Source organism: Microcaecilia unicolor, chromosome 13 (assembly GCF_901765095.1).
Source record: "Microcaecilia unicolor chromosome 13, aMicUni1.1, whole genome shotgun sequence".
NCBI classification, from domain to species: domain Eukaryota; kingdom Metazoa; phylum Chordata; class Amphibia; order Gymnophiona; family Siphonopidae; genus Microcaecilia; species Microcaecilia unicolor.
In genome coordinates this window covers 49277664-49289885 of record NC_044043.1, presented here as the reverse complement: position 1 = coordinate 49289885, position 12222 = coordinate 49277664, and the positions used below count along the sequence as shown (strand labels likewise).

The 12222-nt window shown below is 47.5% G+C and overlaps 1 protein-coding gene across 1 annotated transcript in view; it reads left to right on the top strand.

Moving 5' to 3' along the window:
* Positions 1-12222, top strand: part of LOC115482380 — a 133677-nt gene that overhangs the window by 62910 nt on the left and 58545 nt on the right. The window contains exon 16 of the mRNA XM_030222127.1: positions 11670-11777. Coding sequence (XP_030077987.1) covers positions 11670-11777 — 108 coding nt within the window. The remainder of the gene's footprint in view (positions 1-11669; positions 11778-12222) is intronic.

Genomic DNA, 12222 nt, shown 5'->3' with positions numbered 1-12222 from the left:
GGCGACGGCACAAAAGCGGCTAAAGTTAAGCGCCGTTCTTCCCGCGCGGCTCCTTCGCGGAGTGTCGCGCCGGACGCCATTTTGGATGCGCAGCATGTCTCTCCCCCGCTCTTGCGAGCGCCGGTTGAGGGTGCGTCTAGGGCTGTAGCCCAGGCTGCGGAAGTGCACAGTCTGGGGGGTTTCTCCCCCGAGTTTGTTTTGCTGCTGCATCAGGCCTTCCTTATGCAAAACGCTGCCCCTGCTCCCTCGTCTGGTAAAGAGGTTGAGGTTTCCAGAGGTAAACGCCCTCGGGTTGATTCCCAGGCCTTGGAGGACTTTGTCTCCTCCGATGTAGATGAGGGCAGCGTATCTGAGTTCTCCCAACGGTCCTTTGCAGATTCCTTGGAGGAGACGGATCCCCGCTCGGATGGAGCGGATGACCCCTCTGCAGCGCGGCTTTTTAGCTCAGAGGATTTGCCCAACCTGTTGATACAGGCCATGGACACTTTGAAGATTTCCTCTCCGGAGGACGTCTCTCTCTCAGCCCCTGTTGGCTCTGCCATTATGCTGGGGACGAAGCGCCCGCCTAGAACCTTCCACGTGCATGATGCCATGCACACCTTAATTTCGGCTCAATGGTATGTCCCTGAAGCGAGCCTTAAAGTGGCTAGGGCTATGTCCCGCCTCTATCCTTTGACTGAAAGTGAGCGTGAGGCCTATCTGTGGCCTACCGTGGATTCTTTAATCACTGCGGTGACTAAGAAAACGGCGTTGCCGGTGGAAGGTGGCACGGCCCTAAAGGACGCCCAAGACAGAAGATTGGAGGCGGCCTTAAGGTCGTCCTTTGAGGCGGCTGCCTTAAGTTTGCAGGCCTCAGTTTGCGGCTCCTATGTGGCCAGGGCGTGCCTGACTATGGTGCAGCGGGCTTTCCCCTCGGATCATTCCTTGAGGGCTGATTGGCCGGCCCTGGAATCGGGCTTAGCCTATTTGGCAGACTTGCTGTATGATGTCTTGAGGGCCTCAGCTAAAGGCATGGCTCAGACAATCTCTGCGCGGCGGTGGCTTTGGCTGAAACATTGGTCTGCTGACCACGCCTCTAAATCCCGCCTGGCTAGATTGCCTTTCGAAGGCAAGCTGCTCTTTGGGGTCGAGCTGGACAAAATCGTGACCGATCTCGGCACGTCTAAGGGCAAGAAGTTACCAGAGGTCAGGGCTCGGGCTAGTACTCGTCCCGGTACCTCCAGAGGACGGTTTCAGGAAGCCCGTCGGTACCGCCCGGGCAGGTCGGGTTCCTCTGCCCCCTCTTCCTTTAAGAGGAATTTCTCCCCCAAGCAGCATTCCTTTCGCAGAGACCGCCGTCCCGGAGGTGCTCCCTCCGGTTCTCCCCCAGGGTCTCGTACCCAATGACAGGGCCTTGGTCCACGCCCCAGTGCAGATTGGAGGACGGCTGTCCTCGTTTCTGGGCGAGTGGACCACAATAACTTCAGACGCTTGGGTGCTGGAAGTCATCAGAGACGGCTACAAGCTAGAGTTCTGCCGACCCTTAAAAGACGGGTTTGTACTCTCTCCCTGCAAGTCTCCGGTCAAAGCTGTGGCAGTGCAGCAGACTTTGGACAATCTGATCCGCCTGGGTGCGGTCGTTCTGGTGCCAGAAAGTCAGCTTGGCAAGGGGCGTTGCTCCATTTACTTTGTGGTACCAAAGAAAGGAGGTTCTGTCCGGCCTATCCTCGACCTCAAAGGGGTCAATCGGGCCTTGAAAGTGCGGCACTTTCGCATGGAGACTCTCCGCTCTGTTATAGCGGCAGTGAAGGCAGGGGAGTACCTGGCATCCTTGGACATCAAGGAAGCGTACTTGCATATTCCCATCTGGCCTCCTCATCAACGCTTTCTGCGTTTTGCAGTCCTGGGCCGACACTTCCAGTTCAGAGCCCTCCCGTTCGGGTTGGCTACTGCTCCGCGGACCTTTTCCAAAGTAATGGTGGTCATCGCGGCCTTCCTGCGAAAGGAAGGAGTACAAGTCCATCCTTATCTGGACGACTGGTTGATCCGAGCCCCCTCTTATGCAGAGTGCGACAAAGCTGTGGACCGGGTAGTTGCTCTTTTGAGCTCCCTGGGATGGATCATCAACTGGGAGAAAAGCCAGCTGCGCCCGACTCAGTCCCTGGAGTATCTGGGAGTTCGATTCGACACCCAAGTGGGCAGAGTGTTCCTGCCAGACAATCGGATTGTCAAGCTTCAGGCTCAGGTGGACCAGTTCCTAGTAGCCTCTCCTCTTCGGGCTTGGGACTATGTGCAGCTGTTGGGCTCTATGACGGCCACGATGGAAGTAGTGCCCTGGGCCAGGGCTCATATGAGACCACTACAACAATCTCTGCTGCAGCGCTGGACTCCGATGTCGGAGGATTATGCTGTGCGCCTTCCCTTGGACCCAGCAGTGCGCAAGGCGCTGAGCTGGTGGATGCAGACAGACAAGTTGTCTGCGGGAATGCCTCTGGTGACCCCGGAGTGGATTGTCGTCACGACGGACGCCTCTTTGTCGGGCTGGGGAGCCCACTGCTTGGGAAGGACAGCGCAGGGGCTCTGGTCTCCTGCAGAGGTAAAGTGATCTATCAACCTCCTGGAACTCAGAGCCATTCGGTTGGCGCTTTTGGAGTTCATCCCGGTACTGGTGTGGAAGCCTGTACGGGTCCTGTCGGACAATGCCACGGCTGTGGCCTATGTCAACCGCCAGGGAGGTACCAAGAGCGCCCCTCTAGCCAAGGAGGCTATGAATCTATGCCAGTGGGCAGAAGCGAACCTGGAGCAGCTGTCAGCGGCCCACATTGCCGGAGTCATGAATGTCAAGGCTGACTTTCTCAGTCGCCATACCTTGGAGCCCGGAGAGTGGCAGCTATCTGCTCAGGCGTTCTTGGACATCACGAAGCGCTGGGGCCAGCCGAGCCTAGATCTGATGGCGTCATCGGCCAATTGCCAAGTGCCGCGCTTTTTCAGCAGAGGACGGGACCCTCGATCCCTGGGAGTAGATGCTCTTCTCCAACAGTGGCCGACTCAAGAGCTTCTCTATGTGTTCCCGCCCTGGCCCATGTTGGGCAGGGTGCTAGACCGGGTGGCAAGGCATCCCGGCAGGGTAATCCTGGTGGGTCCGGATTGGCCCAGACGTCCCTGGTATGCGGACTTGATCAGGCTCTCAGTCGATGATCCTCTGCGGCTGCCAGTGGAGCAGGGCCTGTTACATCAGGGTCCCGTGGTGATGGAGGATCCCTCCCCCTTTGGTCTTACGGCCTGGCTATTGAGCGGCAGCGTCTGAGAAAGAAGGGCTTCTCAGACAAGGTCATCGCCACTATGCTGAGAGTGAGGAAGCGCTCTACTTCTACTGCTTACGCCAGGGTTTGGCGTATATTTGCAGCGTGGTGTGAAGCAGGCTCACTTTCTCCCTTCACTGCTCCAATTTCTTCAGTGTTGGCGTTCCTGCAAGAAGGTCTGGAGAAAGGCCTGTCGCTCAGTTCCCTTAAAGTCCAGGTAGCGGCTCTGGCTTGCTTCAGGGGCCGCCTGAAGGGTGCTTCCCTGGCTTCGCAGCCAGATGTGGTGCGCTTTCTCAAGGGAGTTAATCACCTGCGCCCTCCTCTGCACTCAGTGGTGCCTGCGTGGAATCTCAACCTGGTGCTAAGAGCATTGCAGAAGCCGCCTTTTGAACCCTTGTCGAGGGCATCTCTGAAAGACCTGACGTTGAAAGCAGTCTTTTTGGTGGCTATCACTTCAGCCAGAAGAGTTTCCGAGCTCCAGGCGCTCTCTTGTCGAGAGCCCTTTCTGCAGTTCACTGAGGCAGGAGTGACTATTCGCACAGTGCCTTCCTTCCTGCCCAAGATTGTTTCTCGCTTCCATGTGAATCAGCAGCTCTGTCTCCCTTCCTTTCGTAGGGAGGACTACCCAGAGGAGTACTCTGCTCTTAAATATCTGGATGTGAGACGAGTCATCATCAGATACTTGGAAGTGACCAATGAGTTCCGGAAATCGGATCATCTGTTTGTCCTGTTTGCAGGTCCTCGTAAGGGTCTGCAGGCTGCTAAGCCTACAGTGGCAAGATGGGTCAAGGAAGCCATTGCAGCGGCTTATGTGGCCGCGGGGAAGGTGCCGCCTATCCAGCTGAAGGCTCACTCCACTAGAGCTCAGGCGGCCTCGATGGCAGAGGCCGGGTCCGTCTCCTTGGAAGAGATATGCAAGGCGGCAACTTGGGCTTCGGCTCATACATTCTCCAAGCATTACCGCTTGACTGTGGCTGCACGGGCGGAGGCCCGGTTTGGAGCTTCAGTGTTGAGGTCAGGGATTTCAATGTCCCGCCCTGGGTGAGTACTGCTTCGGTACATCCCACCAGTCTATGGATTGATCAGCTTGATGATATGGAAGGTAAAATTATGTATCATACCTGATAATTTTCTTTCCATTAATCATAGCTGATCAATCCATAGCCCCTCCCAGATATCTGTACTGTTTTTATTCTGGTTGCATTTCAGGTTCAAGTTTAGTCTTCAGTTACTTCAGAAAGACTTCGTGTTCAAGTTTTTTTTTTCACTTGGATTCTTCAAGAGTTGAGACGAGTTTGTGTTACAGTGAGCTGCTGCATTCCTCTCCCCTCCGTTTTACGGGGCTGGATTGAGATTTAAATTCTGCCGGCACTCCCTCCCGCTTCGTGCGGCTGTAGGGCAGCTTTGTACCCCTCCCGCTTCGGCGGTGTTAGGGTTAGTCAGCTCCTCCCACGGTTGTGGTTGCAGGATAAGCCAGATCCCCCCGCATCGGCGGGTGTGGTGTCCCTCCCCCGCTCCGCGGGGATGAGCTGGACGGATTCCCCTCCCCCACTTGTGTGGGGATGAGCTGGGTTAATTCCCCTCCCCCGTTTCGGCGGTGGTGAGCTGGGCAGAGTGTCCCTTCGTGGGTGTAATTCTCTAAGTGCTGAGTCCTGCGGATGGAGCTTTGATATCGACATACTGAGGAGTTTCCGGCAGCACATGACCACATATAGGGAGGCAAAAGTTTGCTCTCTATCTCCACCTGCTGGTAGATGGACACAACCCACCAGTCTATGGATTGATCAGCTATGATTAATGGAAAGAAAATTATCAGGTATGATACATAATTTTACCTTATTTTTGGCCACACGTATCAGACGTGCGCCAAGTGGCATTTGGCTTGCAGAGGTCCTTACTGCTCGATTACCGCATGAGACTTTACCACTAGGTCAATGGCTGGTGGTAAGGTCTCAGATCCAAAATGGACGCGTGGCAATTTTCATTTTGACGCACATCCATTTTTGGCAAAAATGTTAAAAAGGCATTTTTTGTAGGTGCACTGAAAAATGATTCTGTGCACACCCAAAACACGCACCTACACTACCACAGGCCATTTTTCAGCGCACCTTAATAAAAGGACCCCTAAATGACTTGAGGGTAAAACAGCATTTTATGTTTATGTTTATTAAAACTTTCTGTACTGCCCAAGCTGACTAGCAGAACTGGGCAGTTTACAGATTGTGGGTGTTTTACAAAGGTGTTCTAGTGTTTTTAGCATGCGCTAAAAATAAATGTGTGCTAAACACTAGAGATGCATATATATTCCCATGGGTGTCTCTAACATTTAACACGTGCTAAATGCAACCACACCTGTATAAAAGACCCCCTAAATTAAAATACAAAGAAGAGAAAGAAAAGAGCTAAAAATTTTTGATAGGAAAGTAAAACAGTCAACCAACAATCAGGATATAACAGTAAGGGTAGACAGAGGAAAGGCCAAAGCTAGATAACGTTAATAGGAAAAACTGGAAGGGGGAGGGTAATGTTTCAGGTGCAGGCAATTTCTACATGAAGTATCGAGGTGAAAAAGCCTCCTTAAAAAGCCAAATTTTTAAGGCTATTTTAAACTTTTTGAATAAAAGTTCCAAACGCAAAGATTAGGGTCAAAAATTCTAATAGCAGGGGACCGTGAAGAAAAAGGCATGGTGATGTGTGAACTTGAGCTGTGCAGTTTTGGGAGAACAAGGAGTTACATATAAAATTACCTGGGGTATACACGTATACAAAATAGATGAGCCAATTCCTATTTGAACATGCACATATAAAGTTACTCCTTTCTTGGAATAGGTGTAAGTGTATATGGGAGCATTGCTACTACTTGGGTTTCTGCCAGGTACTTGTGACCTGGATTGGTCACTGTTGGAAACAGGATACTGGTCTGGATGGACCATTGATCTGACCCAGTATGGCTATTCTTATGTTCTTTCAGGTAAGATGTTTTAAGGGCATATAGGAACTTGTGTTGCCTTTATAAAATATGCACAATGGATGAATCTGTGTGCTTTGATCACCTAGGTACCATTTTATAATTGTAACCTTCATGGGGATATTTTAAAAGGTATTTCTACTTGTAAAACAGTGTTTCAAGTGCAGAAATTGATTTTTCTAAAATTAGCTGGGGTATATGCCCATAATATTAGGTGCCGGTGCCTATACCTTATGGACCTGATATTCAACCGGCAGCAATCGGCATTTTGCTTTTGTCTCTGGAAGTTCAATAATGGGCCATGCCTGGGCTCCGGCATTAAATTTCTGGGTATATGGGGCTGGTGAAAACATAACTGGTTAAGTGCGATATTCAGCACTTAACTGTCTGTGTTGAACTGCATAAAAATAGGACTGTGTTTTATGCTGTCCTATTTATGTGATTACCTTTGCTGGTTAAGTGCTGAATATCAGCACTTAATCAGTCAAGCACTGACTCTGCCCCTGGAATGCCCCCCAAAAAGGCCAGTTTCACATTGGGTGCTAACTGATCATTTTCAGTGGTACTATCCAGTTAAACGCTGCTGACTGTGCCTGGTTAGCCCTGAACAAGTGATTTAACTGGCCAGGTGCTATGTCTGACCAGTTAAATCACTTTGAATATCGACACCTTTATTTATTTATTTATTATATACTGCCTACAAGCCCAAAGGCTATAGAAGCAGTATACATGCAGGTACAGTAGATATTCTTCTAAGTTTCTACCTGAGGCAACAGAGGCTTAGATGACTTGTCCAAATCACAAGGAGCTGCAGTGGGATTTGAACTGGGCTCTCCTGGTTCTCAACCCACTGCTCTAACCTGCTCCACCATTATATGGACACAGCATTATCTGATCTAGATGGAGGGTTGCCAAGGAACAGGTTTGCACTTAACGCACATATTTTATACAATATGGGCTAGATTCTATATATGCGTCCACAATTTAGGCACGTTGCAATAACACGCATGGTGCAATTCTATAAACCGCGTCTACAGTAAGACGTGGTTTATAGAAAAGCGCATAAGCTGGGGGAACATGCATACATCTAGGCGTGGCCATTTCCGCCACTGAAAACCTGTTGTAAATACCTAAATGTACGTGTGTTCTCCCAAATTCTATAACAAGGTGTGTATATATGATTGACACCCCCGATACGCCCATATTCCTCCCATGGCTGCACCCCTTTTTCAGCTACAAATGTTGGAATTTATGCATGCCTCTTTTTAGAATACACCTGAAAAGAAGAGCGTGTAAATTCCAATTATGGTCAATTAGTGATCATAATTGGTTGTTATCAGCCAATTATCTCTAATTGGCTCATTACCCAATTGAGTAGTGCGCATAAATTGGCCGTGCGCACAATTTAATTTGTGCCACTCGCTGCGCTTTATATAGAATCTAGGGGTATGGAGGTTTTACACATGGAAAATGGCCATGATAAATTGAACTCACGTATACATGCATACTTAAGTACAAAAGTATTGCCATACTGGGAAAGACCAAAGGTCCATCAAGCCCAGCATCCTGTTTCCAACAGTGGCCAATCCAGGTCACAAATACCCGGCAAGATCCCAAAAAAGTACAAAACATTCTATACTGCTTATCCCAGAAATAATGGATTTTCCCCAAGTCCATTTAATAATGGTCTATGGACTTTTTCTTTAGGAAGCTGTCCAAACCTTTTTAAAACTCCGCTAAGCTAACTGCCTTTACCACATTCTCTGGCAACGAATTCCAGAGTTTAATTACACGTTGAGTGAAGAAACATTTTCTCCAATTCGTTTTAAATTTACTACATTGTAGCTTCATCGCATGCTCCCTAGTCCTAGTATTTTTGGAGAGCTTAAACAGACGCTTCACATCTACCTACTTTTACACAATCTATGAGTATGCATTCCTAGTGTCATAATTTGGGGAGATGCATATTTTATAAACCATTTGTTTATGCAAGACATTTCTTATCTACATGATATACCATTCTAGGCAAATTATAAATTCACACACATAAATAATATACTTATTTACACCTTCTTTGGAGCAGGTGCAAATTTGTGTGCTGCTGGAACTCATTGTACAACCCTATTTTATAAAGGCACATAAAATAATAATGCATGAAAGGTATAGTAATAGGAAATCTGATACAAGCCAATACTGTCCACACATACAGTCAGTTCCTGCTGAAATATAGGGACCATCATACAAAATGGAGAGCTTACACCAATAAATCAACACACTCCATTAACTGTAATCATCGCTCATATTAGTTGTGTTGTAATTATGCAAACGGTATAATGATCCAAACAGTCTCTCTTCAATTTTCCAAAATCCATTAAAAATCATTTATCTCCACTGTGTATGCTCATTTGACACATATCATGTTTAAACCTCTATTCTACATCAGGGACTTTTGAAATTTTTGACAACCCATTCTCCCAGCACTGTTTACATCCATGCTCTGTTTTCCTCTGATTTGGGGGGGGAGGGGGAGAGATGGGGGGGAGGCAAGATGTTGGCAGGTCTGTGAAGCTGGTTGGGATGCTGCCTTTCCATTTTCTGTATTGCTTAAGATGGTTACATGGAAGGGTAGGACTAAGTTCTTTTCTTAGAAAGCTGACTCCCTGGCAGTCTTCTTACCTCTGTCTAGACCAATAGATAATTTCGTGGAGCACCCTGGGGTTCAGGCAGTTGGTTTTAGGTGTGGCCCATTGGAATATTCGTGGGAGATAGGAGGACCTCTGGAGACTTTAGAGCTTGAGACCTCTTGTAGCCCAGAACAGAGGGCTCCCCCACTGCAACTTCAATCTTGCAAGTACTCCAGCAACATCTGCCTCTCTGGTGGTGACTAGTGAAATCAACATACAGGCAGCTGGAGGTGAAATGGGACTTGAAGTGATCAAGTCTTTCTGGGATGCTGGGAAGGTACGTGGAGTTGTTGGTGTGGCTTATCCTGCAACGATGGGTGGCTGCAAGCCTAGAACTAGATGATTGTCTGTCTGTGAACTTGGTAGCTTCTACTACTACTACTACTTAACATTTCTAAAGCGCTACTAGGGTTACGCAGTGCTGTACAATTTAACATAAAAGGACAGTCCCTGCTCAAAGAGCTTACAATGTGTGAAGATGAGGCTACTGTGAAGATGAAGCTCCCACCTCAAGATCCCAGGTCCCTCTTTCACTCAGGGTGAGCTGGTTCTCAGTATGCAGATTGTATGCAAATTATTCTACTACCCCTTTCTGCTCAGGGTGACCTGCTTCTCAAAAGGCAAACATAGTCAGGTCTCACCAACAGGATATTTTCATACACATCTTTATTCCAGCCCCTGGGCACACTTCTTCCAGCTTTAAGACACTTTTACAAGCTTAAACAGTTCTTCCAACTTAAACCTTTCTTCCTACTCAGTTCAATCTTCCAGCTTAAGCATTTCTTCCTACTCAGTTCACTCTTCCAGCTTAAGCACCTGGACACCCAGTCCTTCCTTGTAACCCGGACACCCAGTCCGTCCTTGTAACACACAGTTCTTATACCTGGCACCCTAGGGCCTTCTTACCCCAGCCAGCTACCTTGCTTTGCACACAGTTCACCACCAGTCCAAAGGGCTCAGCCAGTACTTCACATGGGGACCTCCTGCTTCCGCTACCAGCTCTCTTCTTCCGCTGCTAGCTCTCCTCTCCCCCTCACCACTCAGGTGGGGTATTAAGTGTTTAATGGCCAAACAGGACCCAGCCCATAACCTGCTGCACCTGTTTCCACCTCCAGGACTCTCCCCGGTCCTAGTGACCTCCAGCTATACCTCCCCTTACTGGCTCCCTTCAGCGACTCACCCAGCCCTTCTCCCTGGACATTTTAGGGGAACAGTGCCCTCTAGGGGCCTAACCAGGGTAGGACAGCCTCTCCCTTCTCACAAATGGAATGTCATGGTCAACCTTTATCTCAGTTTGCTTTCTCCATATCTGAAATTGGTTCCCAAATGACTTCCAAGGTAAAAGATTTTGGCTGTGTCAGTACCCAGCCAAAATCTTTTACCTTGGAAGTCATTTGGGAACGAATTTCAGATATGGGGAAAGCAGTGATGCCTCAAATTAATTTGCTTTGTAATCTTAATTTTACTGATTATCCCAAATTATGGGGCCCTTTTATTAAGCCGCATGGACACCTACGTGCACCCAATGCATGCCAAATTGGAGTTACCACCCAATTACCGTGTGGCCCTCGCGGTAATTTCAATTTTAGCGCATGTCTGCTATGCGTGTCCGAAAAATATTTTTAAATTTCTGGCTCGCGTCAGCTACACGTGTCAAATGGCATTTGACACGCGTAGGTCATTTCCGCCCGGTTACCGTGTGAGACCTTACCACTAAGTCTCACACCCAAAATGGATGTGCGGCAATTTTCATTTTGCCACACATACATTTTCGGCACAAATTTAAAAAGGCATTTTTTGTAGGAGCGCTGAAAAACAATTCTGCGCACGCCCAAAACACACATCTACACTACTGCAGGCCATTTTTCAGCGCACCTTAGTAAAAGGACCCCTATGCTTGATTCACCAAGAGAAATGTTGAAGAGGTATTTAGTGGATATATTAAAAGTTTCTGCAGAATCTATTTCCCTAGTTACAAACGTTTATCACTTACCAGCTTCCCAGAAGATCAATTGGATGCCTCTCATGCTACGGGTACATTAGATGTCTGTGCTATGTTGGAAAGATTGAATTCTGAAGCAGTTGTACCTGTAACTATGAGTACATTACCTCTTAGTTCAGATTGAAACTGGCTTCTCCAGATGCTCTTCAAGAATTGGGATAAATTGTTTTTGAATATTAAAGTAAGGATTTTTTTTATCCTGTTTCATTTGTCGGTGCTACAATTGGGTGCTTTATTTTTTCTTAAACGTCCCTTCAAATGTGTTGTTAAGGGGAGAAGTTATCAAGGTACAGTAAAAGGTGATCTTTTTCTGCACATTGACATACCAGAGGATTCAGCAACCTGCAGTATCTCAGTCCCGCAGGTTGCTGGATCCAGTGGCAAAAGAATAACACTGCTTGTGAGAAATTTAGAAAAGTGGATTATTATATTGTTTGAACTATTACACAAAATACAGTTTTGATTTAGCACAACAAATAGAACTTATCTGGCCAATATTCAAAACCTTTTGACCAGCCAGGAACAAATGCATGTTTAAATTTACAAGGGAAAGTATGGTGTAGCTTAGGTATATTCCTGCTGCATAAGTTAGGAAATCTGTTAAAAAAGTTATCGTCTAACTTCACAAAACTTCATCAGTCATACTGCAGTTTTCAATTAAATTGATCAGAGAAAATAATTTTAAAATTGTAGTGCAACTTTGACTTCTTATTTTTATTTTTTATTATTTCAAGAAACTTGGACCTTTAATACTTTGGACCCATCTGAATTTACTGATGTTGCACCTACAGATGCAAATCCCTTCATGGTACTGACTGTAATATACAGCCGTGGAGCAAATGGTGTGTGCTTTCTTTCTTTCTTTCTTTCTTTCTTTCTTTCTTTCTTTCTTTCTTTCTTTCTTTCTTTCTTTCTTTATTGCATTTGTACCCCACATTATCCCACCTATTTGCAGGCTCAATGTGGCTCATCCCTATATATCTAATTGCTAGGGGTGTTTGTTAGTCACTGAGAGGCCTTTTTGCTAAAGGGTTGCTTCGTGGCAACCCGGAACTACCGCCAGCCCAAGTGGCCACCGGCGGTAGATCCGTCTTCAGCGTGCTCCATTTCTGGCGCTGCTGGATTTTTAAAAATATACCGCAGGGGGTAATCCGGCGGTAATTGGGTAGTGCTGTGTGGGAATCCTTACCGCCACCTCATTGACCACTGGAGGAGTAAGGAAGGGTCATGCCTTAATTCTTCCAGTGGTCATCTCATCATTTAGGGCACCTTCTTGTGACTTAGGCA